A 25,410-nucleotide genomic window follows, 5' to 3' on the forward strand; every position below is an offset into this window, starting at 1 on the left:
AAAACAGTGAGATTCAAGTATTTTGGTTTTTGGAATTTCAGATTAAGGAATCTTTATTTTGTGGGTTCCATATAAGAGTGATTAATTAGAGGGTGGTTAGACTGTATTCAGAAAACAGCATCTGTTTTTCTGGCACCAAGGAAAGAAACGATATTGAAGATACTGATCTGTGGATCTGAGGCTAGAGGGAATCACTCTACATTTCCCTCTCCTCAGCATGAGCTAACCATCGAGAATGCATTGTCAGTTCCTTACCTTGAAGAAGGTCATTGTCGATCCATCTCTGACTGCCCCATATTCTATCTTGGTTTGCTTTGCCAGATCATCTGCTGAATCAATGGGGGACTCCATTCTCTCTACTGTCAAGAAGGCAGCCAGATTGGCAGTGTAGGATGAAATGATGATTAGGGTGAAAAACCACCATATCCCTCCAACTATTCTGGTCGATAGAGCTTTGGGCATCAGCTCTGATCCTGTGATGGTATCATCAGAGTAAGAGTGTTACACAGAGTTAGAAGAAAAGGGAAGACTTATGATTCGACTCTAATCTAGGGAGATAATGCATTTTTGTGACATAAAAGCTGTAAATCCATCAAGGACTTATTCTCTTGTGTGTTGGTGAAATAGATGTATTTTTTAGAAAATGGCATAAAATCTAAATGATCTTTTGTGTGTGTGTGTGTGTGTGAGGAAGATTGGCCCTGAACTAACATCTGTTGCCAATCGTCCTCTTTTTTGTGCTTGAGGAAGATTGTCACTGAACTAAGATCTATGCCAGTCTTCCTCTATTTTGTATGTGGGATGCCACCACAGCATGGCTTAATGAGTGGTGTGTAGGTCCATGCCTGGGATTTGAGCCTGCGAACCCCAGGCCACCGAGGATGAGCACACAAATGTAACCACTATGGCACTGGGCCAGCCCCTAAATGATCTTTTATCATTAATCACTGCTATTGCTTAAAATGTAATTTATCAACGTTTGGTGGTATTAAATGATTTTAACCCTGAAATATTCTATGTCTAAAATGTATAGAGTTAGTTAAGTTGCTTAGATTTGAGTTAGTCACCTCATTTATGTTGAAAGTCAACTCTAAGACTTCTGGTCTTTTATTACTGTCTAATATGCATCTTATTGTGTGAATAAAATGTTCTAGTTTTTTGTACACATATGAAAAGCTTTGAAATGCTAACTTCTTCTTAAGGTTAAAGAACCTGAGAAACTTGCCAAAGATTAACATAGCCACTTACCACATGTACTTTAATAAAACATTGGGATTTTGCAAATCAAATAAAATAGGCTGCATCCATGCTTGACAGTAGTAGATGAATTGTTTATTATTATTTTGTGCTACTTTTAAAGTCAACATTATTTTTTCTAATTTAGATCTTATTTGACTAAAAAGAATATATTCACTTAAAAGTCTAATTTTGTCCTTAAAGTACTATTTCTTAATTATATTTCAAAGACTAGCTGTTTCTCACATGAAAAGGGAGCTTTCCTAGTAAAAACATACCTTTTCGATGTCATCAGATGATTCATAATTATTTGTAAAAGATGACATTGAGGCACTTAATGTGTTTACCAAGAAAACTTTTCTCTCTACGAGAAAGGGTATATGGACTAAATTTATTTCCACAAAAGGCAAACATCTGTGAAAACTGTCTAGCTCAAAACTTTTGAGCAATCTGAGCTTTGGAAGTCTAGAAAACTAGTCATAGAATAAAGAAAGGTGTGAAGGATATATGCAGAGCTCACTCCAGTTGTACTGATTCATGGGTAGATTTTGGTTAACCCACTTGCCTGAAGTTCACCATTGGTTCTGTATGTAGCATTTCCTCCATGAACTTGGAAGCCTGATAGAGTTTATGCGACCAGTTAAAAAGTGGAAGAAAGACACCCTGCATTTAAAAATCCAAAGGGCAAACTACAGCAGGTGAAGTACCTGGTTTAAAAGATCCTTTCACTATTCTGTGGGTTGTTTTGAAATTAATGGCTTAAAATGGAAAGGGAAATTGGAGTTTACCAATCTACAAACAAATGAGTTTATGTTCAAGTTTAATCTATAAACAGACATGCATATTGCTCATGAAATCAAAGCCAGCTCAAGGCTTGTGATAAGCAGATCAAGGCTGGCAGTTTCTGCACTTTGAATTAACAGATCTATTCTCCTAATGCTATTAAGTATCTTTGTGCTTTATTCTCTTTTAATGAGGCAAGTGGTTTCACTGTGATTTGTATTTCCTTCTTTTGTTTGTTTGTTTGAACTTGGGTGTGTAATATTACACAGATTTATAATAGTTTCCATTAAATTGCCTCCAAGGATTTAGTGGAACAGTTTGTTGCTGTTGTTTTAATCTTGTGGCTTAATAGGATTCATAAGTCTGTGTGTGAGTGTGTGTTTAATGCCCAAGCTTGTTTCATATCTTTGTACTTAATTGATCTAGCAGCCTGTGGCAGTGTGATAGTATTTTAGATCTTTAGTTGGTTATCATTAAGATACCATTTATTTCATAAAATGGCCATGGGAAATAAGTAATACAGTTAATACATATATTTTCTTAGCTTATAGGTATAGAATTTTTGCTGTAAATTTAACTTTATGTTATTTGGTTGCTTTTATGAAAAAATAAAGTTTTAATTTATTACTTGTATATTTGTATATTACATATTATATGGCAGTAAAACTGGACAGACAGATGGACAACCAACTATTGATATGTAATAAGAAATAATAAAAATTCACATCTATCACACTTCAAAATTCATGTTTATACTTTTGAATGAGGTTGTCTTGGAAATTAAAGAAAATTAATAGAAACCTACTCAGGTTAATTTTAAACTCTTGATAGATGATATGAATTAGATTTCTTGACATTTCATCATGTTTTTTATTTTCACACAATTTTGTGACTTTCATGACTCTCAGCGTTAGCTGATATACTTAGAAATGGCTTCCCTCAAGTAGAGATGATTTGTCTAAGTTCAGAACGCCAGAGGATGAAGTTACGAAAGCAATAAAAGTAGAGTAAAACATCCTTAGAAAATGTTGGGGATGAGAGACAATACTTGCTGACGTCTCTTTAGTGCCTTTTACGGCAGACATGACAGCCAATCCTGACCCAGACTTTGCTCACGCTCTGTAGGAAAGAGAAAGTCTGATCATCACATTAAAAAGGAAATGAGACAAAATGGTTTCCAATTGAGTACAGTGACAAGCTTCTGCTAACAGGAGAGAATGCAACAGTCGGTACAGAGATTAGCTACCTGGTCCAATGCCACATGCTAAGGACGGATGCACTAACAGTCACCAGTGTTGTAAATTTGTACATGGCAATATTTCTTTCACCTGACGAATAGTTTTAAACTTCTGGAAAAACAAGCAGAGTCTGGTTGGGGCTGACTGTCATGTACCCAAGGTAGCGGTAACTAGTAGACACTGCATCCCACGGTTTGCTGTGGATGATGGTAAACTCCAAATGGGTGGAATTATGAAAGAGAGATTTTGGGGGTGAGTGCAGTCATAAGACAAAGAGAGGTTTCGGAGGTGAGTGCAGTCATGGTCATAGGTACCTGCACAGACCTACTGCATGCTCCGTGAAACTCAAGTCTATATTTATCTATTCTAATGGTATGGGAAGGCAAGCTATATGGAAGGAGTGGGGCATCTCCTTCACTCTTTGAAAGTAATTGCTCATAAGATAAATGTCCTAAAAATTAAATGCACTGGTAAAAAAGTAGACGGTTTCTAATGGGTTTTCCTGCAGGATTTATAGTTTTATGCTGTGCTTTAGTCACGTGAATGATTTCTAGTAAATCACATGCTTTGTCTACACCTATTTAGCAGTGCCAGCATAAACTATGCTTAATTGCCTGATAAGAAGATTTACCTACTTTCCTCAGTTATTTGGTATTTCTACACTGGAGACCCTTGTTCTCTCTCCCTCTAATTTGTGGACTCAGAATATGAAAGTTTCAAGTATTATAATAACAATTCCCTCATTAGAAGTCTTAGGGTTCACCCTCAAGTAAAAAATACATTTAATATATATCCCAGTTGAATTTTCCTTTGCCAATTTATTTTGCAGCTTAATGTCAAATGAGCAGATATTCCAAACACAATAACATCTGTGACTTATGATTTCCTTAAATTAATGCGTTTAATCTCAGGAAGTATTTTCTAGACCATAGCTCCAAAATCAAAGCTGAAGAAAACCCACAAAAGACCTGGATTTCTTCCAAAGATTATAACAACTCACTCCTCCTTCCCCAAGAAAATCAAAATCCCTCAAATCATAGACATTGTATAAAATATACTACATTTCTATGGTTTGAACTTTATTTCCACATCCCCTATAGTTTTCTGTTGCTGTGGTTACCAATGAGGGTGATTGTAAAAAGTTTCTGGGGAAGCTAAGATGAAGCATAGTAGGGTTTGTCAGAGTGATAATTAGGTGACAGTTTTAGATACTGTCAGCTATTGAAGGAATGTAAGTCAACTTAATTTTGAAAGGATTCAGATTCCACTCCTTTCACACCTCTGACTTGCAGAGTTAGGGCTGGAAAGGAAAAGATCGATACCTCCATCCACGCAAACAATTTGTAAACAAAATTGTAAAACAATTGTAACAAATTTGTAAAACAATTTGTAAAAAAAATTTGTAAACAGTGTCTAAGGTCCTTTATCCTTTACTTCCCTCTAGTAAAATTTTGTATTCATTTCTTGATAGAAGTTTTTTCTGTTTCTCCCCAAAGCCCCAAAGTTGTATATCTTAGTTGTAAGTTCTTACACATCTTCTATGTGGGATGCTGCCACAGCATGGCTTGATGAGCAGTGCTAGGTCCACACCCAGGACCCAAACCCCCAAACCCCAGGCCACTAATGCAGAGAGGGCAAACTTAACCACCATGGCACTGGGCCAGCCCCTGATGGACATCTTATTTTAGATCTACAACAAAAGAATTCCATTTAAGTCATATTTTTGTCTTTGTTATTTTTAAAACTTGCTAAGAAGTCAGGTTCTACTTTTTAATTCCTAAGATGGTTTGTTAGCCTACCCTCTAGCTTCATGGTGGAGTTTACCAGCATGGAAGCCTGTCAGCAGACTGTGGGATGCGTGTAACAAAGGTGGGCAACCGATGTACCTTGCTGCATGAGAGCTCCAACTCCAAACCAGAAACTATTTAGTAAAGTAAAATTGTTTTCCACCACGTCTGAGTCAGGGTTGCATGGGTGGGGGTTATACCACTCGTAGGGTGTAAACCTGTGGTAGTTAACAGAAACAGTCTGTAAACATCAGATAAATACACGTGGCACCAGCAAAACCTGCTGAACAATGCAGACAACCCAATAATTAATGGTGAAAGCATCAAACTGAAACAATAAAGGCCATATTCATAAACTTACAGCTTTGGTGGGCAAAGTGCAAAGGAGCCTTGACACATCACATTTACCAGACCTCTTATTTCCAGACAAAGGGCATTGGCTGGCTGGAATTGTACTCCTTCAATCTATGTCTACTGATTCTTCTGAGTTTTCATCCATTTCAATTTACTGAACAACTAGATGGACTTTAAAGAAAGGTTCACTCATCCTAAGTATTTGCCCCACCAAGTAGCCATGACTGCTACACACGCTTTCTCCATACCAACTACAATGTCAAGATACTGTGTTGCTAGATGCTGTGGGAGGAACAAAGGGGGGTGACTTGCCTTCAAGGGGCATCTATGGTCAGGTGCTTAAAAGAAGGATGTGATTTAGCTATTTCATAATGCATCAGAGGAGCTGCAAGGCTGAAAAAATTAGTGAACAAAAACAAGGTCTGGATTTGGAGTGTATTCAAATTTTTTAGGGTAGTATATGGAAACAATAATCACAATTCTTAATGAAGAGACAAAGTTTAAACTTAGAAGAACCCTGGCCCAGGCATGGGGGTTCATCAGGGTTAACTCCATCGCATGTCTCACTGAAGAGTTTTTAAGTTCATAATTCCCTCTTCATTTGTTTTTAATTTGGTTGTTCCCACAATGATGGACTGTAATCACTTGATCGCCAACTAGTTACTTAGGAAGTCAACCCTGAACAAGTCACTTAACCTATCTGGCCTAACTTTTCTTATTTGTAAAGAAAAGGAAATCCAGCTATCTCTGCAGCGTGTTAAAATAAAAATCTGGGGAACTGAATAGATTTTTCGTTCTTTATTTTCTAAACATCTGTTTGACCTCTATAGCCCAAGGAGGTCCCTGCTCCGTGGTTATTTTTTAGGGCTATCTTGCCAAGGGGCACTTATTTTTCCAGAAAGACATTAGCAGATGCTCCACAAAGTGATCTGGAAATGATTTAAAATCCAGTAGTTCTTAGCCCTGGAAGCTTTACCATTTGCCATTGGGTCTTTTAATGCAAGCAGGAGTGTTAAACTGATGTTAAAACACCAGAAAGCCAAAGAGAACATACGGAATGCTCTCCAGCCATAAGGTTTCAGCAGTAAACAATATCAGGTTGCTGACACTTTGGGGCGAACTGGGATTAAGGTGAATACATTATCTATAGCGAAAGCAGGGCACGCTGTGAATCATGCACAAAGAACTGGGCAGACAGTTCCTCTTAATGAAAAACCATTCTCTAAACCCCTGGACACCTTCTGGAAAGTGTACAGTGTCTCCTCATCAAGTCTTAGGGGGACTGGGGTAACAACCTCATAGTTTATCCCACAATAATGGTATGCGACTCTTGACTGCACCTTCTCCACAGCTGCAGGGCACATAGCACAGGTTCCTGTAAAGCTTATGAATAAAGCTTTCATTGACAATGCCATGCCAATACATCTTAATTACTGTTTCAACAATATAATTAAGTTTTGAATTTATACACTCTCATAACCATAGTAGTTTGCTGAGCTGAAGAAATGAGTCCCAATATTAATGAACCTACTAATTGAAGCAGTATGCAGAGTAAAGATGCCATTACTAAAACAATATCATTGTCACTTGTACAATAATTTAAAAATGTTAATTGCAATAAATTAGAAGGCTTATGCATCCAAAAGAATGAGTTTCTCTAAACAGACCATAAAACCTGGCAATCACCAGCCCCCTGATTTTCTGGCAATTCTCCCGCATATATGCTTTGATCAACGAGTTCATCACTGAATGCCGTTTGGTGGAATGATGCCTGTAACGTGGTCTTGTTTTAGTATTTCATACTTTGCAGTTATAAGTGAACAATTAATCTAATTTTCTATAGAAAAAGGAAAACTGTCTAAACAGCAATGCGATTCTGCCTGCTCTGTAGAGATATTTTAGCTTCTTTCTCTTCGGGACTTTGAGTGACTTGGAGAACAAGTGAACTGAGGAATATTAAACTGTGAAATGATTCTGTGCTGTAAGACACTGGTTTTTCATAATGCAGTAGACCTGCCTGTTGCCTGAATGTAGATATTTCAGCTTGAAATTCCTAACGCTTGCTTAAAGATAGCCAGCGTGACAGTGTCAGCATCAGAAGTCTGGGGGGAAGATTAATATGTGACCTGTACCAATGATATTCTGAAGTTGCTATCCCCAATTGATACTGATCTTTAGTAAAATGACAGAGAAAGGGACAAACTTTTTTAGAATCTGTTTAGAATCTGTACCAAAACTTGCATAGGAAAGAATAGCATTATGTTGAAATGCAAAGGTTCATTTTGGGCTTATGTTTATATATGCCAGGCTTTTACTTGAATGGAAGATATAAAATGGCCCTCTTACTGAAGATCTCTAAATAAGGGACTCTTTATGGCTGAGAATGGATATTGGGCTACATCGAGGAGAGGGAGAGCTGTTCAACTTTTAAAGGAGAAAGCTCTATTTGAACTTGTAATATAACTGTTGGGCTTGTATGATAACAGCATTACAGTCAAAGATTTTCTTGATTTTTTTTTTTTCCAAATGCCAACTTAAAAAAATGCTCTTTTTAAGAAGACAGACATACATCATAAAATGTAAGCAGATATTATATCTGGATATTTGGTCTATTTAAATTGTGTGTTCACGATGGACATAATTCCTTGGGGTTAAATATTTTTCGAAAAGTAATTCAAAAAAATGTCAACTACAAAACAAAAACACTGGCACACACATTGTAACAAGTCATAGTAACTGAAATTTTCATATAGATTTCCTTAGCTTGTCCCACCGATATTTAACTTTATAAACTCAATTCAGTTTAGCCAATGATTTTTAAGCATCTATATAACAAGAGCATTCGCCTAAATGCAGCAATGGGCTTTCTTTTTCCTTTAAGAAGACATAAAAGGATATATTTCAAAATGTACATTCAAAAGCCTCTCTAGAGTGAAAGATGGTCATGAGATTAACTGTTTTTCGTTTCTACTTCTCAAACTTTGAATGCAAAGCACTGAAGTGGTAGCAGAAAGCCATTTTACATCTTAGCTCATTGGTGCAGAGTGACTAAGTTCTCGACCTCAAGCTATGATGGTGGGAAGTAGAAGTGGATTGATGCACTTACTCAGCCAGGATTTTGGCTTTGGGAATCACCTCCAAAACATACTAGTGGCTTATGAAGTAGAAGCAGGAAGGAATTCAAAGGTATAGAGGAGATGAATGTGGTTGAGAGTCTGATCCCCATGACGAGGCACCTGGGCACGGCAGGGAGTTATTTTCTGGTTCACCACCGTGCTGGTTGCAAACTTACATTTGATGCACAATACCTCTGCTCCCTCAAGACCCAGAGGGGGAAGAAAGACAACGAGAAGGGGACAACAAGGAGAACAAGCTAAACAAAGAAGAGCTGGTTTACAAATGGTGCTGGTGGTGAGTAGGAATATTGAGTGGATAGTATTGATTGTGGGGAGGAGGCTGCTTTCTTAATAGAAACCGAATAAAGTCGGAAAATACAGGGCTCTGGGTCACCAAGAGCTTCTAGAAGAACAGACAAAATAAAGAGGGGAAAACTTAAATGTTACACTATTCTGACATATTTTGATGACAAACGTAAGGTGATTTAAAGGCACAGTGGAGGCAAGTGTAAAAGGATACATTTAACATGTGTGCTTGTGAGAACTTCTGGATGCTTCTGATATGTTTTTTCTCCCACTGGCTTTGATCAAGTCCTTGTGATAAATAAGGTACTTGCTCATCAGCGTTGTCTTGCCTATTGTACTCTTTAGCATCACTGTCTAGACAGAACAGTGGACTGGGGGATATGGAAACTCACTTCTCTGCTGCCCTCCGCTGCCTGGATTGCTCCACTGCCCTTAATCACCCTACAGGTGTGAGCCCCAGAGCAGAGGAACAGAACAGTGAGCCAACACAAAATTTCTTATTTGTGGCTAGGGGGTACATCATCCTAGGGTAGTCATTTATTAAATGGCCATTCTAGGGCAGTATTAGTTTCACTTAGGAGCCAGTAATGAGAAAGGTACCTCCCAAGGTGAGAGATTTACCTTTTAAAATTGGATACCCAAAACAATATCCTCTTTAATCATTTACAGCGTGATTTCTCAACCATGGCACTGTCAACAGTTTGGTGTAACTCTTTGTTGTAGGGGGCTGTCCTACACACTGGGGGATGTTTAGCAGCGTCTCTGGATTCTACCAACCAGATATAAGTGGCAGCATCCACCTTCAGTTGTGTCAACCAAAAAATGTTTCCAGAACATTGCCAAATGTTCCCTGGGGGACAAAATCTCTTCGAGTTGAGAACCACTGATTTAGAGTATTAAAGCATCAAAGGATAATATCACTGTACATACTGTCAATATATTATTTTCTGAGGTAAGACATATGAAAGGAGAGCTTTGGTCATCATTTAAAGTAGTTTAAGAGCTGGTCAAAATTTGGAAAGCCATCTGGGAATTGGTAATGGTGCATTTTATAACGTGTAGAAAACCTCAAAACATTCATTTCATATGGAATGTGTAAGTACCCACATGTGAGAGCACACATTTCTTCAGTTTGACTAGGTCTGCCCCGTGGATCTTTACGACCTTTCCAGCGTGGGTTATTTTCCCAAACTTTCTTTATAGTTACACCAGGGAAGAGTTACCTGGCATTAATCAAAACCAGACAGTGGACAATGACAAAGAGCTAGCATGAAGAAATATTTCCCTTAGAAATTCCTGGAGGGAAAACAAAAATTGATTAGGGAAAAAGTTCACTAAGTTTTGTTGAAAAGTGAAAAAGATTGAAAATGAGTAGAGGACATACAAAAGCAATTATTGTGTTACATGGTTTATCTGGGGATATCAAATGTTTAAGCCAACAGAAAGATGAAATAACTGTGTTTCAAATTCAGCATCAAAGGTATTTAGAAAATATGATCTACTGAAAGGAATAAAAATCCTTTGAAGAATTGTGTAGCGCAGAATGGCTAATGAGATAGAGTTATCTCAGAAAATAAAACCTAACCTGAATCATAGTGGTAGCATAAAGATTTCACGCTTTCAAACTCTATATGTAAGCAATCTCTCCTTTCATAGCTATTTCTAGAATCCTCTTGTTAACTCTAATGTTTTTAAATGTAAATTTTATAAAATTTTCAAAGTACTTTTCTTTGTTTATGAGTATTTCACAATCTTGTTTTACTGCAGTGTTTTTTACCTGCTACAATAATTGCTAGCTAACTTATTTTTGTTTGGCTTAACTGAATATTCCGGGAGTCAAATATCTGGACACCATTTTACTGTTCCTGTTGAAACATTTTAGATTTATTAGCTGAGTCATTGCGTCTGTTGTAATACAATTAAGGGGAAATGGGTAACTAAAAAATTTCAAGTTGCTTGAAATATAAAATTAAATTAATATAAAAATTATCTTCTTATTGTTCTTTAAGAATACCTTTACAAATAATTAGAAGATATTTTACAGAGTGGCTTTTATGAAGGAGAAATTGACAGATAGAACACCAGGCAAAAGTGAAAAAACACTTTAAAGTTCTTAATCTGTGCCTATATCTAGAGCACTCAGGTCAACTTGAGACTGACCTAAAGCTGCTGTTGTAAGTTCAATCAATAGTTCTCGAACTTACCTTGCGATCACAAAGAGTACACAGCTGACTCCCAAGCAGGCTAAGAGCACGTACATCCAAATGTCAGGAGACAGGGGGTTGAGGAAGGAGAAGACTCCTGGATTGGTACCATTGGGCTTCCGGTAAAGAATGCTGATGCCCAGAGTCATGAAGGGCTTGGAGAAGTCGATGACTTTTTCCCGTACATAGGTGATGGTAAGAGGAGCCACTGCCAGATCAGCCCTCTGCAAAAGCAAGTTCAAAATCATTGTCTCAGTTGTCTAGCTTCTTGGCAAATGTCTGGACTTTTCCCAGGTACTCCTGATCCCTAATCTCAACTCCAAATGTTTCTCACTCAAGAAGCTTCTGTGACAATCGACTCTAATATAACAGTGGCTGATTTACACAGCTATGGTTATGAAATAGTATTTATTAACAAAGAGAAACCAGAAAGTACAAAATACACACAGACAGACAGATAGACATATACACATTCTGGAACTAAATGGAGGAAAAAACTGCAGAAGCAGGTCTTTTGAAAGAGCATGTGAGAAAAGCAAAGAATGAGCAACTTGGTCATAGAATTAGTTGACAAAATGATATTTTGCTCTCAGCTGAGAACTTCAGAATTCTTCATCTAATTTAAGAAGCATTCAGGTTTATTCTTTAGTATGAAGAATGGACCCATACATTTTTAGCCTCAATTTTTATCCTTACTTGCCCTTCCAAGTAAGCAAACTCCATTTTAGGTTCTTTTCTCCTTCTTTTTTAAATGTTTTCATGATTCAAAAAAGTGAAACATTTCTTCTGACTCTGACTCAACCATTTTTTTCTCTTTTACTTCTTCTAATTATGCACTTTTTTTCAGACATTTTTACTTACGTGATCTATAAGTTCTTTGACCATTCCATTCCACTCTCCTTTGTCATTCTGGGCTCCATATTTGCCATCAGGGACAAGTTTAACATCATAAATGAAACCCAGGATGTTTGACAATTCCTTCAACAGATCCAGGCAATATCCTTCAAATCTGTCATTGCCGTAGAGGGGCTTATCAGATTTCCTGTACATCACATATGGTTCTTCCTATATGAAACAAACCAAATGTGAAAACGTTGTTATAATGGAAGGCAGAATCTACTTACACAAGCTCCATCAACAGCCAAAAGCTGTAAAGTATTTGAAAACGATTTTTAAGATTGGAGAGTACTGAAGTCAGTTACTCACCTTCCTGGCTTTGCCAAACTCATCCTCCCTATCCGCTCTGCCATTAGACAACACTTCATGTATTACTTTCTGTCCCTCCTCTCTGAATGGAAGTTTTCTCCTCCACTGCTGAGGGCGGGACTAGGAGTGATTGGTGTAATAGAGACAGTCATGTTTAAACTTTACATCTGGCAGAGAAGGCAACGGGGGACCAGGTGTCAGGATGCCTGGTCTCCAGCTGTGCCTATACCCAAGCTTCCTTACCCTGATCTGGCCCCCTTCCTGGCTTTTATCTAAGAGCCTCACCTACTTACAAATAGGAAATCTAAATCAGCAAATATATCTTCTTATTCTTCAAACTTCCTATCTACTGAATATTCTCATTTCCTCATCTCTCAGCTAAATGTCACCTCGATTTCACGCCTCACTTATTAGCTACCTGTTTTGGTGGGTTTCCTTCAGGGTATCTTATTCAAAGACCATTTCTATGTCGTTTTATCATAAATTCCATTTTCTTATTTGAACACACCTCAAATCTCACGTCTGGTAGTTCTTTGCTTATATACACTTCCATGATAAGTCCTCTATCCTATGAATAGTGACATTTCCTTACTACCACGTATCTATAATGCTACTAATTCTCATTTGACTAAATACTTATTTTATTTTATAAAATTATAGCAGTTACTGTATTAGTGGTATGTCTTTTTTGTTTAGGCTTATACTTACACTGATAGAAATAGAAAACTCTATATTTCCATGAGATAGTTGCAGAGAAAGTAGTCACCAGAAAAACAAAACAGTTTTTATTTTGGATGAACAATTCTCAGAAGTTAATGTTTTCAGAAATAAATTGATCTGACATTATGGACTGAATCAAACAAAGCAGGAATGTCTGGAAGTGAAGGTTTTGGAGGTGGCCACTCCTGTCCTTTATCCCTTAAGTTAGGGTGGGGAAAGGGAGAATGAACAACTTGTGGGCCTACAGTATCTGGATGGGGGTTTGATCAGGGTTCCACAGGAAGTAGGAGGTCCCTTTATCTGGGCTTTTGAAGACCACTTAATAAAGGTGCTATTTATACAGAGGAGTGAGCAGGGCAAAGGGAGCCATCAGGGATGGAAGTGAGAGTGGGAGAGGTGTGTAGACACCCACCTAGGGCTGAGGCAAGGAGAGAGGAAAGAGTGCTCCTGAATCCAGTGCAGCTGGACTCTCGAATCAGGATCATTATCAGGATAGGAACTGTGGTTGTGAAGGACAGAGATTCTGACAAAACCACTGAAGGCAGAGGAAGAAAGTTTCTTACTTCTCTTCCCCCACTTCCCTGATATCTTGCCAGTTTCCCCTGGTTGAAACCAACCAGCATCCAGAGAGCAAGAGAGACCAACTAGCTGAGGCTAGAGAGTGAGGCAGAGCAGAGCTGAGAATGGATTGGAGGTGGAAGATCTTCAGAACAATGTTGGAAGCTTATAATTCAATCCAATGACAGGTATATACAAATACATGCTTTCGGTGTCCCAATTAAAAATAGACATTTGCAGACAGAGTTGTTGGCATAGAAAAGATAGATGAAGCATCCTTCAAGGTTTCTGGTAAGAGTCTGGATAAGACACCCTGAATTCCACACAGTCAACTTACCAGAATGGTGGTGACGATGAGCGTTCGGTTGGCCAGTGAATCGGTGATATTGTTGGACCTGTCTTTGTTGCCATCTGTCATGTTAAGCCCACTGTTGGAGTTCCAAATCCCAATCTACACAGAACACAGTATGTCAGAGGCTGCTGGCTGTCAGTTTCAGCATTTACACTACAGAGAGGCCCCTTTCACACCAGGAACGGACACAAAAGCTCATCATCCGGGAAGAGGACACCAAGGCATCACAGTGAAAGCTACTAATTGTGGAAAAATGAAACAATGGAGGAATGAGTGTGTAAATGGAACAGGGAAAATTTGTGCTATTTGGGGTGGAGTTGGGGGAGGTTTTTTTGTTTTTAATTTACTAAGCCCATTGTTCTTTTTTAAGTTAAGAATTCTTAAATGCGTATCAGATTTTTCTTCCAATATGTATTTGTTGAGCACCTACTTAAATGCCAGGCACTGTTCTCGGCACTGGAGGACACAGCAATGAGCAAACAGTCTAAAATTTCTGCTCTTGTGGAACCTGCATTCTATTGATACAAACTTTATGTTGCCAAAGTGGTACCATCAGTGCCGTTAAATTTATAAGGAGTGGGATGAAAGGAGCAGGGTGGATGATGGAGAGACTGGGCATGTAAAAGGGAAAAGATAAACAGATGAAAAGGTATGGATGAGCAGTAGACTAAGTTCTGAGCCTGTCTTCATTGAGGACCCAATGCTTTATGGATGCCTCTTGTGAATTCTGGTAGGACTCTGTTCATACCTCTGTTCTGGTCTTCTGTTATTCATCTGTTTATCTCTCTTGTCTGTCCATTTGACTATGAACTCCTTCAGTGAGGGTATTCATTTTATTGTTTATTGATCTTTATACCACAGAACCGCCTATGGTGATTGGCAGTCAGTGAAACCCATTGCTCTTCTAAAAAATAATGATTTTTATTTTCCCCAGTGGCCAAGTCACTTCTGGGTTATTAGGTCCTATAGAAGAATATTGATATGTTTAGCCTTTGGAGGAACCCGGGAGGAGAGCCTCAGGGAATCGAGGTATTTATCTGAAGTCTTCTGGAGGCATTTACTGCCACCCTGGTGAGACAGAATGCAGATATGCTTCAGGGCCAGGCAAACCTAAATGCTGTGTGATCTTGGACAAGATGCTAACCTTTCTAAGCTTTGGTTCTCTAGCTGTAGAGTGTGCTGTTGGGATATTGAGAGGATCAAATGAGAAGATGCATGTGAAAGTGTTGGTATATATTAAGAGCTACACAAATGTCAATAGTAAGGGACATCCAAATGACTACCCTCGTACTTTCTTCAAGTTTGCTCTATTGTGAAAGACCTTGGAATCTTTAGTGAAATTTTTTTTTTTTTTAATTTAGAAGCAGATAAAGTAAAGGAGCCGTGAAAAACAGGGGCAGTTTAGGAACACTAACACTTGGACAGACTCTAGGTGGACAGGGTGGACCTGTGCTTGATCCCTAAATATATTCCCCCAGTGGAAGGACATTGGGCTAACTGGATGGAATATGAGCTTTACAAACAGACTTTTGTCCAGATCCCAGCTTTGCAATTTACCAGCAGTGTGACCTTGGGAAAGTTAATTAACCCTTCTCTGCCTCAATTTCCTCACCAGCAACATGGAGATAAGAGGGCTTTTCTGATGATTAAATAAAATATCACCTGCGGGACTATCCGGCCTCTTCTTTAATTTTCTATTTCTTTACTTTGATTTACCTCTAAATACTGCAGCTGGAAATTCATTTAGCTTTGTAAATATCCTTTTGAGAAACGTAAATTCTTTGAAGTTTCAAGGACTATCACATGCTCACACATCAATGTGAACTATTTCAATTTCACTGTTTCCTTTCCATACTTAAGGTTAGTTGAGTGGTGAAATAAGAAGACAGGTCTAGGTAAGGGGAGGCTTGGGGGTGGTTTTTGCATTTGAAAGTATTTTGATAATGTCTGTAAAAAGGGTACCAGAAGTAGCATTAGGATGTAGGAGAGCACCTGTAATAACCATTCACCCTTTCCAGGAGCAAATATGAGGCTTATCACATAGAATGCACACAAAGGACACAATGTCTGTTAGTTAAGAATCTTCAATTTTCTTTGGCTGGCTTTAAACCCAGGAAAGGGGGACAACTTTTTCTTCTCTCTCTTCTCAATCTCCACCCCTTTTCTCACTTCTTTAAGGCACAGATCCCTGATTCTAAGAAATATGACTCAAGCTAGACACACCTGGAATCTATTGGTTTTCATCCAAAGCTATGCTTCAGGTTGCAAATAATTGACTTTTAACTCTATGAAGACTGTGTGTAAACTGGTCCCTGGCTGTGCTTCTAATTAAACCTTGATTTAGGCCCTGGGGAGAATGGAACCTAATTTTTAATTCAGTATTGAAAGACGGAGACGACAACTGTGTTTGTAGCCAATTTGATAAGTAATGAAATGTGTTCTCTTTAACTCATTTCTATTAATGTCAAGTGTGTGTTTAAAGGAACTATACTGATATTTGAAAATGGCAGCCTTGAATGGCCTCACAATATCATTCTCTTTTAAAATACAAACCTGAAATTTTAGAAAAATACGTCCCATAGCTTAACATTTGGCTTTCATTTCTTTTACCTACTCCACTAAAAGTCTGAAGGTCAGATACCATCGCTGCTGCGTTTCCATTCAACTGAGTCCCAGAGTCCTATTCAGTGCAAACTTTGCTCCATAAAATGAGAACAGGGAGAATATTTTTTTTTACTATCTGTGTAACAGAAATTCCTTCAAATCTAGACTAAAAGAGTGTGAAAAGATAGTCTAGGCCAGGCTATTCCTGGAAAGTAGACAGTATATACATGCAGTTTGAATGACCTCAGCCTTCTGTTTTCAAATCTTTTTATCAGCAAAACAGAAGAGAGAGAGAGAGAGAGAGAGAGAGAGAGAGAGTATGTGTGTGTGTGTGTGTGTGTGTGTGTGTGTGTGTGTATGTGTTTTAAACCTAACTAGTCAATTGGCTTTACCTGTTAATTGAAGTAAATGAACACATCAGCAAATGCATGTCCCTTTCTGAAGAGGCAAGATCTCATAAGTCATTACTAGGGGGACAGATATATTTAACCAGAGGCCTAGACATTTAGCATTTCGGTCCTGTTCTATGACCTTGCAGGAGTGCCTTCGAGAAGCAGAACCTCAATTTTCAAACTGTACAGCAAAAGCAGACAGCAGTAATTTACCAGAGAGAAATAGTGGAGGGTGGGTCAAATATTTGTGGGGAGGAACATTCAAAAGCTGGATTGTCTGGTCCCGCCTTCTCTCACTTTGTAAACGGGCATGTGGGAACAGCCATTCATTATCTAGGATAATCGAGGGAAGCATTTGAAATGAGTGGCCAAATGTCATTAAGCAAGTTCTTTTTAAAAAGTGACACAACAAAAGGGTGTTTGGAGAGTGACTAGTGTCTATCCTCTAAACCTAGAGAGTAATTCTCATAAAGACAAAATCTAAAACTGCTAAGTGAAATATCAAGTATTTAGAAAAAAAAAGGCATATCTGTTTCTTGTTTATGAACCATAGGAACACATATTTTAGTGATGGGCTTTGTAAGGATTGCTACATCCCTCTCTTGGAAAGAATTTTAGGTGGACAGTTCCATATTAAACAAGATCGGACAGAAAGGAGAGCTTTTGGAATTCGAATGCAATGGGGGCAAATCCTTTTCTTTTAAGATGGAGTTTTATTGGGAAAGGACAATGTGTTTGTTGACTCTGAATAGGTCTCGTGGGCTGGCACTCAGGTTACTGAAAATTGTTGATGAGCAATTATAACACGAAACAGCACACCACAGTATATATGACTGACAGCGTGGGCAATGATGGGTGGGCAGGAAGGAAGAGGCACAAAGGCGTGGAGGAAGGAGGAAAGCCAAGAGAGTGCATCCTTGAGAAGTAGGGGTGATTATTGCAGTTTAGTGACAAATAAAGGACATTTCCCTCCCCCATGTCTAATTTCAGAGCCTGGATTCCATTCCCTAGGATATTTGGTTTGAATTAATTCAACATTGCATCAAGTGCCTGGAGTCTCAAGCTGGATTAGTGCAATAAGCTCCTTTCTGGGTGCTGGGGTTCATCTATTTATTAGCGGCGAGGGAAGCGGATTGCCTTCCACATGCCTTTGGTAGCCTGAATCATTGAAAATTAAAAGAAGGTTATTAAACGTGTGTTTTTTTAAACTTAAAAGGACGACATTTTTGAGTTCATCTACTGAGTACTACCGAGAGGGAGACAAGATTTTGAACACAGGGAGAAACTATTTACACTTTCTGTGACTTAACTGATAATTTGAAAGATGAAAGTGAACCTGACAAAATTGTTCAAGTTGAACAACCTGGAATAATTTAAGGTCCATCCGTTAATCAATAGATATTTCAGGAAGTAGTTTTAGAAAGAGAGTGAGAATGAGAGAGAATGTTTACATATTACTGGGACATTTTCCTGATCCAAATGTTTTTAATGTCTAACATTTGCTTATATAATAAATCTGTGCACATTCATTGACAACATGATACTGTACAATAAACTATGAAATAGTGGGTGTTAAAATTTACAAGATAATCTCATTTCCCTTCCAAAGTCTCTAATGTTTTTGTCCTCTGTGGTTCTAAAACAAATTGGAGACAATATGCACTGAGAAAGATACTACGCAAAACAAAGATAGCTCATAAGAAAAGGGAATTTCTGAAAATGGCTCGTATGTGTTGATGGTGACATTGAAGGAGATGTTCTAACCTTCTGAGCCTTAGCCTATCTGACTAGTCTGATGGATCAAATCTATTGTTGTTTTCATGCCCCTTAGGGAAAAATATTTAGTGATTTGAGAAAGAATATAAATAGACCAGTGTCTGCTTCTGTTGCAGTTCCCTGATTTCAGACCTAACAGGGACTGATTCTGCCCAGGAGAAACAGAAATAATCTAGGGAGAAATACTTAATCCATCATTATTTAATCCATCTCAAGCCTGTTTGTAATTCATGAATAATGTTGAGAGACAATATATTCAATCGCCCCCATTTTCCCTTTACATAGAATATCGCCTCTAAACTGCAATTGTGATCTACTAGTCTTGCAACTGGAAGGATGCAGGCTTTTCCTCTGACATTCCCCACCCCACCCCCAGATTTCCTGCAGTTTTTGTCTGAGTACAAACCTTCTTCCACACTTTATATAAGTGTTTAGACACTTCGCCAGCAGCCTTGGTTTTCAGAGGGAAAAATAAAAATAGCACTTAGTTAAAATGGAGCATGGAACCCAAAAGGTATGGTGAGTGAGTGCTCAGAGGGTTACATTCACCACCCATTGTTTGGAATCTTGCAATATAAAGCCCGAGAATAGGTACAGTGAAGAGATGAACCAAGTAAGTGGGTCCCACAGAAGTTACTTCTCCTTGGTGGTATCATCATCTGATTTTCACTTTTCCTTTCACACACCAAAAAAGTGACTTAAAGTTCTTTGGAATATGCACAGCTATGCCGCAGAGTTAAAGGGTCTTGATCATTCTTTAAGAAGACCTATTCAAGGCATCCATAACCAAAGTAAATCCATCAATCAATTTGCACACGCATGCGCACATGCTACTCCTAAGCAAGAAGGAAGCATGCTCAATGACCTATTCTTTGACTATGGGCTTCCAGGCAGTAGAAACTTGAGTGAGATTGACAAAATGGGCTTTTTCTAACAATTTTCCCTGTGGACCCCACGAGAGGCTGACATGAAAAGATTGGGCAATTCCTCCCTCGGCTCCTGAGAGAGATGGGTTGGCTTCCCCCATTGCCCTAAGGCCCAATCAGCCTTCTCAGGAAATGAGCCCAAGTCACCTGAAGAAAGAAAAGTTATTGCAAACAATGAGAGATAAGAAACAAATTGAGAAAACATTTTCATCTAATTCGATTTTGCCTTTGATGGAAAAACACCAATAGACTGTTCATAATATTGCAGTGTATAAATAGCTGTGGAAGCGTAACAATAGCTTCATCTATTTCATCACCCATCTGAGCCAAAAAGATGTTTTCTTAACAGCTTTTCTCCCCCCTTCAGTTCTGTACATTAAGAGGAGTGGAGAGAGAGAGAAAGAGGCATGTATAGAGAAGCAGACATTTTCTTTTTAAAAAAACCCTTACAGGCTTTTAGTCCAAAACAAGTATTATTTTCTTTCCTTTTGTTCCCTCCAGCCCAAATTCCTCGTCCCATTATGGAGGCTAGGTGGATGCCTTGCACTCGGTCAGAGCATGTTAAACTACGAAACAGGCAAATCAGAGTGAAGGAATCTCAGAGAGAGGGACCCAGAGAGAGTGAGAGAGAGCGAGAGACAGAGAGAGACAGAGACAGAGACAGAGAGAAAGGAAGAGAAGAGAGAAAGAGGGATGGCACTTTCTAAAAGGGAAATTTGCATGTATAATGTGTACTCTCAAAGCTGCAAACTAATTATTCTCCTCAAACATTTCAACACCAGTGGTCACCTTCTATTACATTCAGCCTAATTAATCTTTGTTTGTTTTAATTAAGCTATTTAGGGGAGGAACATAGTTGGGATCTAAAAAAACTCAATGTGTCTCAGTTAACAAAAGCAACAAAATAGAAATGGAAAATCTATCTCATTTTAAATATCAGCCCCAATATTTCAATTAAGTAGGTAACATGTTTCCCAAAGCCACGTTTTTACAAGCATACCTTCTCATCCACTACAGTGAAAAAATAATTGGGATTATAGAATTATCATGTTCAGGTGATTGTTTTGGGAGATTCAAAATTTTTTCTTTAAAGTTTTAAAGGGCAAAATCTTCACACTATAAGTGTGAATTAATTCCAATTATAGCTATGAATACTAAAATTGGTACAAAAAATATACCGAGGAGCCAAATTCATTGATTATTTAACTTAATAGTTTACATTTATATAACTCTACATAGTAACAAAAATGGGCCCTTAAACTTTGAGAGACTGAGAATTACCACTAAAATAATCCTAAACACAGAACCCAACATTAAAATACATTTTGGGACATATTTTCTCCTAAAATTAAGGCTACAAAGTTAGTTTGCTCCAGTAAGCCTTTTCTATTCTATTTTATTCTGTCCCTCTGTCACCAACCTCAAAATGGAACTCAATTAAAATTCATTTTTAAGTAACCCTTGCGTGCCATTCTGAAGATAAATCATTGGCAGCTTCTGATTTTCCAAAGCTAAGCTGAATTTCTTAAAATCTTTGAGAAATGGAGTTAATGACACCCCCCCCCCCCATAGGGTTATGTATGTATAACATAATCATGCTGGCTATGTAAACCAAGCACTATATAAACATTCATTTATTTTCATTTTCTTTCACATTCTTGTGATTTAAGAATCTAGGCCCATCAACATCCATCTACAGATCAGAGAGGGAGCTCTAGAAAACTGGACATAAATGAACACATGGAGAGAATCATTTTACCATTCCCCTACTTGTATGTGCAATTAAAATGCTTGAGCAGCGCCCTTTATTTTGGTTTAATAATCTATTATTGAGGAGGTTACCTTTTCAGTTCCTTCCTCTTTGAGACTAATAATGTCCAGATCAAAATCCTTCCTCAAGCCATCGGTTTTATTGAAGATGATACGCCCAGTCAAACCATCCCACCGAGCCTATGGACAAAAGGAACGTGGCATTACTGTTTTACACATCATAATCCCAACACCGTCAAAACTGTAACACCTCAAATCCATCACAGTATCCAATTATTCGCTTTCATCATGGTGTTATAAACCACTGCATTGGTTCACTAGCTCAATAGCAGAACACTTCACTGTTTTATTAGCACTCATTTATTTTGTCAGTTCTAACATCTGAACATCAGTCAAATCTGTAATAGTAGCAATCTAAACGGGCAGCATGGAAAGAAGGACTGTGAAATAGTCTGCACAGGGAGTAAACAAAGGCTGGGAAGTCATAATATTCTGCTTCCCAAGGTCAATTTAAACCCTTTTCAAGGTATTGCCCAGGGGAAGTGCTCTCTCTCCCCATCATTTTTTTCTCTATGAAAAGGATATAATCCAATGACATATTATAGACTTTTTGGGATGTTTGTGAGTTAGAGCTTCCAATACCATTTGGGCATCATCTTAGTATACTGTGGCTGGTGTAGTCAATTATCACAAACTTGGTAGCCAAAAGAAATTTATTCTCTCACAGTCCTCGAGGCCAGAAGCAGAAGTCCAAAATCAGTATCCCTGGGAAAAATCAAAGTGTCTGTAGGGCCACGCTCCCTCTGGATGCTCAAGGGAGACTCTGCTTCTCATCTCTTCTTACTTCTGGTGGCTGCCAGCAATCCTTGGATTGTGGCAGCTTCACTGCCTCTGTGGTCATATTGCCGTCTCCTCTTCTGTGTAATCCCCCTCTACTTTTCTCATATAAGGACACTTGTGATTGCATTAAAGTTCCTCACAGATAATCCAGGATAGTCTCCCCATCTCAAAAATCTTTCATTTAATCGTACATGCAATGTCTGTTTTTGCCATATGAGGTAACACTTGCAGGTTCCAAGGATTAGGATGTGGCTATCTTTCCGGAGCAGCCACAATTCAGCCTACCATGTGTATCAATATCATCTTAGGAACTAAAAATCAAAGGAATGCCTGCCCTTCACAGAAGTCACATTGCTCATCTGAGAGTTACAGGGTGTCTGCAGTGTTCACACCATGCGTGTCTGTTGAAACTTTTTACCAATTTGGCCAAGAGGCAGGGAAGGCAGTGCAAAGAGTGTGAGTTTATCACAGCTGGGTTGAATCTCTGAACTATGACTTCAGGCAAATTACTTAAGCTGAACCTGACTTATCTCAGATTTCAGTGTTAGATCCATACAGGGTTTTGGTAAGATTTAAATGGCACTTACAATTCTTAACACATTGAAAGCATTTAAAATTTTAGCAATGATTATTTATATTACTACCTCTTATTTTCCTTTCCCACATTCATAACTCTAGAGTTTGGCCTTTATTCCCTCACGTGCCGGGACTCACATGTCTAGTCTTTTCTGTATTTCATTGTATAAATCAACATCAAATTCATTGTCCCAAAATGCAGTTTTCGTATTCATGCAATTTCCCCCAGCACATAAAGTACATAATGGATTCATGCCACGTACAAATTAGTCTAAACCTTGACTTTACATTTGAGGTTGTGATCGTTAATTTTATGGGTCCATTTGATGGGGCCATGGAAGGCTCAGATACGTGGCTAAACATTATCTCTGGGTGTGTCTGTGAGGGTATTTCCATTTGAATCAGTAGACCGAATAAAGCAAATTGCCCTCCCCAGTGTGAGTGGGCATTATCTAATCCACCGACGGCCTGCAGAGAATAAAGAGGCAAAGAAAGAGAAGAGTTGTTCTCTCTGCCTGACTGACTGAGCTGAGGCATCGGTCTTCTCCTGCCCCTGGACTGAGACTAACGCTACCGGCGTTCCTGGTTCTCATCTTCTCTGTGCCAGAAACTATCTGGGAATGCAGCATCTAACAGTTTACAGTTGAGTAGGAACAAGCGCATTAACGTATTTCAATGAAGCATCAAAGTGCGAGGAAAAAGATTTGCACACAGTAATTGAAGACAGAAGCAGAGAGAAGAAGGACTTATTCCACCTGCAGGGAAAGACAGAGTCAGCAAAAGATTCGTGGAGGAGAGAATGCCTGAGCTCTCACAGGATGAGAAGTTGGCCAAGCAAAGATTCACAGTCTGAGTAAAAGCATGAAATACAGAATAAGTTATGTTTGCCGTGGATCCACAGTGCAAGGTGAGAGATGAAGAGAAATGAGCCTGGGAATGCAAGTAGACCCGTGTTCATAAAGGTGTGAATCATGCTGGTTTGCTTGAACTTTGCTCTTTAAACATCTGGGAATCTGTGGAGTGTTTTAAGACTAGAAGTGTCATGAGCAGATGTGCATTATAGGGAGATCATTTTAGCAGACCTGGGGAGGAGGACTCAGACACGGTCAAGATTGTAAGCAGGGGGTTGGTTAGCAGGTAGCTCTCATAGAACAAAATTTGTGGAAACATATTCGTATGCCCACGTAAGAACATAGAGACAGCATAATTCCTTCTTCTCTCTATTCTAATATCTTGTACACCGTTAAATATTAATAGAAACAGTTCCACAGCAGGGTGGACAGAGGTTCTAGAAGAAAGCATTGCCGTCAAAGTTCTTACGTAAAGAGTATGCTATCAACTTAATTGTCGGGAAGCAACACAATTAGCCAAAACTTATTTTCTGGCTACCATTCAAGTGGAATGGATATCACAACAGAAGTACATTGTATCACTTGATAACGCTCGATGTTCAAACAAGTTAATGTCAGGAAATGACACACGGGCAGGAAAGGCCTGCCACTCTCTTCTAAGCCATCTGTACAATGACACTAAATGTGAGTTGCTAAAGTACCATAACACGTAAGTAATGCTTCTTCAGATCCCAGGACTTCGTCTCCGGAGTTTATTGCCACGGGAGATCATAGTGCCAAACACTAGCACCAGCTTTAAAAAAAGAGATGGTATATTTTTATGGTCAATAGTAACACCTGTGGTTATACTTGCTGAGATACAGGTAATCACATATCTGCACCGGGACAAAAAAAATCGATGTCGTATGCAAGTAGGGAGCATTCTCTTGTGTATATTTTGGTTCACCTCCTGGCATTACAATCTCCTTTTTGCAAGTTGAAGGCTGGCTTCTGGGATTGATGGGGTAAATTGATGGGTTAAATGAGAGTCGCTAAATAAGCTACTGCATTAGGACTATAGCATCTGCCTGAGAGCAGAGACCAGTTTGTCTAAGACTGGTTCAGTGGAAATCTCTACAGTGTTAGGGGTTTGGACTAAGTCAGTTTTCAGCCTTCTTCATGCTTCTAAAAGTGTGCAGTTCTAGCCTTCCTCCTGATCTGTTTGGAAGGAGGTAGTTATCTTCATTAAGATCTATAGGATTTTCAGAAAGCTTTTTCCTAAAGGCAAGTTTTCCTTCATGGGGGTCATGCTGTGAGTCAATTTGATACATTGTCCGGAGTTTACGGAGCTCTCTGAATATGTGCAGGATTGGTAGCATTTATCTCTTGATGTAGCATACAGCTCAAAGCGGGGTCTTAAAACCCAGTTTAGAAATCCAATTTCATTTCCACTAAGTGTGTCTTTTGTGTCCCTTTGTTTGGATTCTGTTGCATTGGTTTTATTCTTGAATTTAGTGTTCCAATCACTGGTGCAGAGTAATTCCCTCTTCTCGCTTCTCCTCCCTGATCACCCAAGTGGCAAAAAAGTTCCCTTTTTCTGCTCTTAACAATGCTTCCTTCCCTGCCTCGAATATCTACAAAGACTTCCTGCTTGGTTTTTTACTGAACTGAAATATCTTTTGACCTTCAAAGTCAAGTGTCCCTTACTGTCACAATTTCTTGTGTCTTCCTGCTTCCCATCCTTAGATGAGCATTTCTGTATATGTTCTTTGGTTTCTTTTTTTGCAAACTAATTGTTGATAAGCATTTATCAATCACCAATGCATTATTGATTAG

The 25,410-nt window shown here is 38.6% G+C and overlaps 1 protein-coding gene across 17 annotated transcripts in view; it reads right to left on the reverse strand.

The window, feature by feature from the left end:
* GRIK1 (glutamate ionotropic receptor kainate type subunit 1) overlaps positions 1 to 25,410 on the reverse strand; it is a 356,985-nt gene that overhangs the window by 32,850 nt on the left and 298,725 nt on the right. For 7 of the 17 annotated variants that reach the window (XM_070597921.1, XM_070597917.1, XM_070597922.1 and 4 more), the window contains 7 exons: positions 21,401 to 21,508; positions 19,039 to 19,083; positions 13,846 to 13,959; positions 11,886 to 12,089; positions 11,025 to 11,248; positions 5,144 to 5,262; positions 256 to 473 (listed from right to left, as the gene is read on the reverse strand). In XM_070597921.1, coding sequence (XP_070454022.1) covers positions 256 to 473; positions 5,144 to 5,262; positions 11,025 to 11,248; positions 11,886 to 12,089; positions 13,846 to 13,959; positions 19,039 to 19,083; positions 21,401 to 21,508 — 1,032 coding nt within the window. The remainder of the gene's footprint in view (positions 1 to 255; positions 474 to 5,143; positions 5,263 to 11,024; positions 11,249 to 11,885; positions 12,090 to 13,845; positions 13,960 to 19,038; positions 19,084 to 21,400; positions 21,509 to 25,410) is intronic. The other 10 variants (XM_008522573.2, XM_070597918.1, XM_070597925.1 and 7 more) reach the window with 3 other exon arrangements.

Source organism: Equus przewalskii, chromosome 27 (assembly GCF_037783145.1).
Source record: "Equus przewalskii isolate Varuska chromosome 27, EquPr2, whole genome shotgun sequence".
Taxonomy (NCBI): Eukaryota; Metazoa; Chordata; class Mammalia; order Perissodactyla; family Equidae; genus Equus; species Equus przewalskii.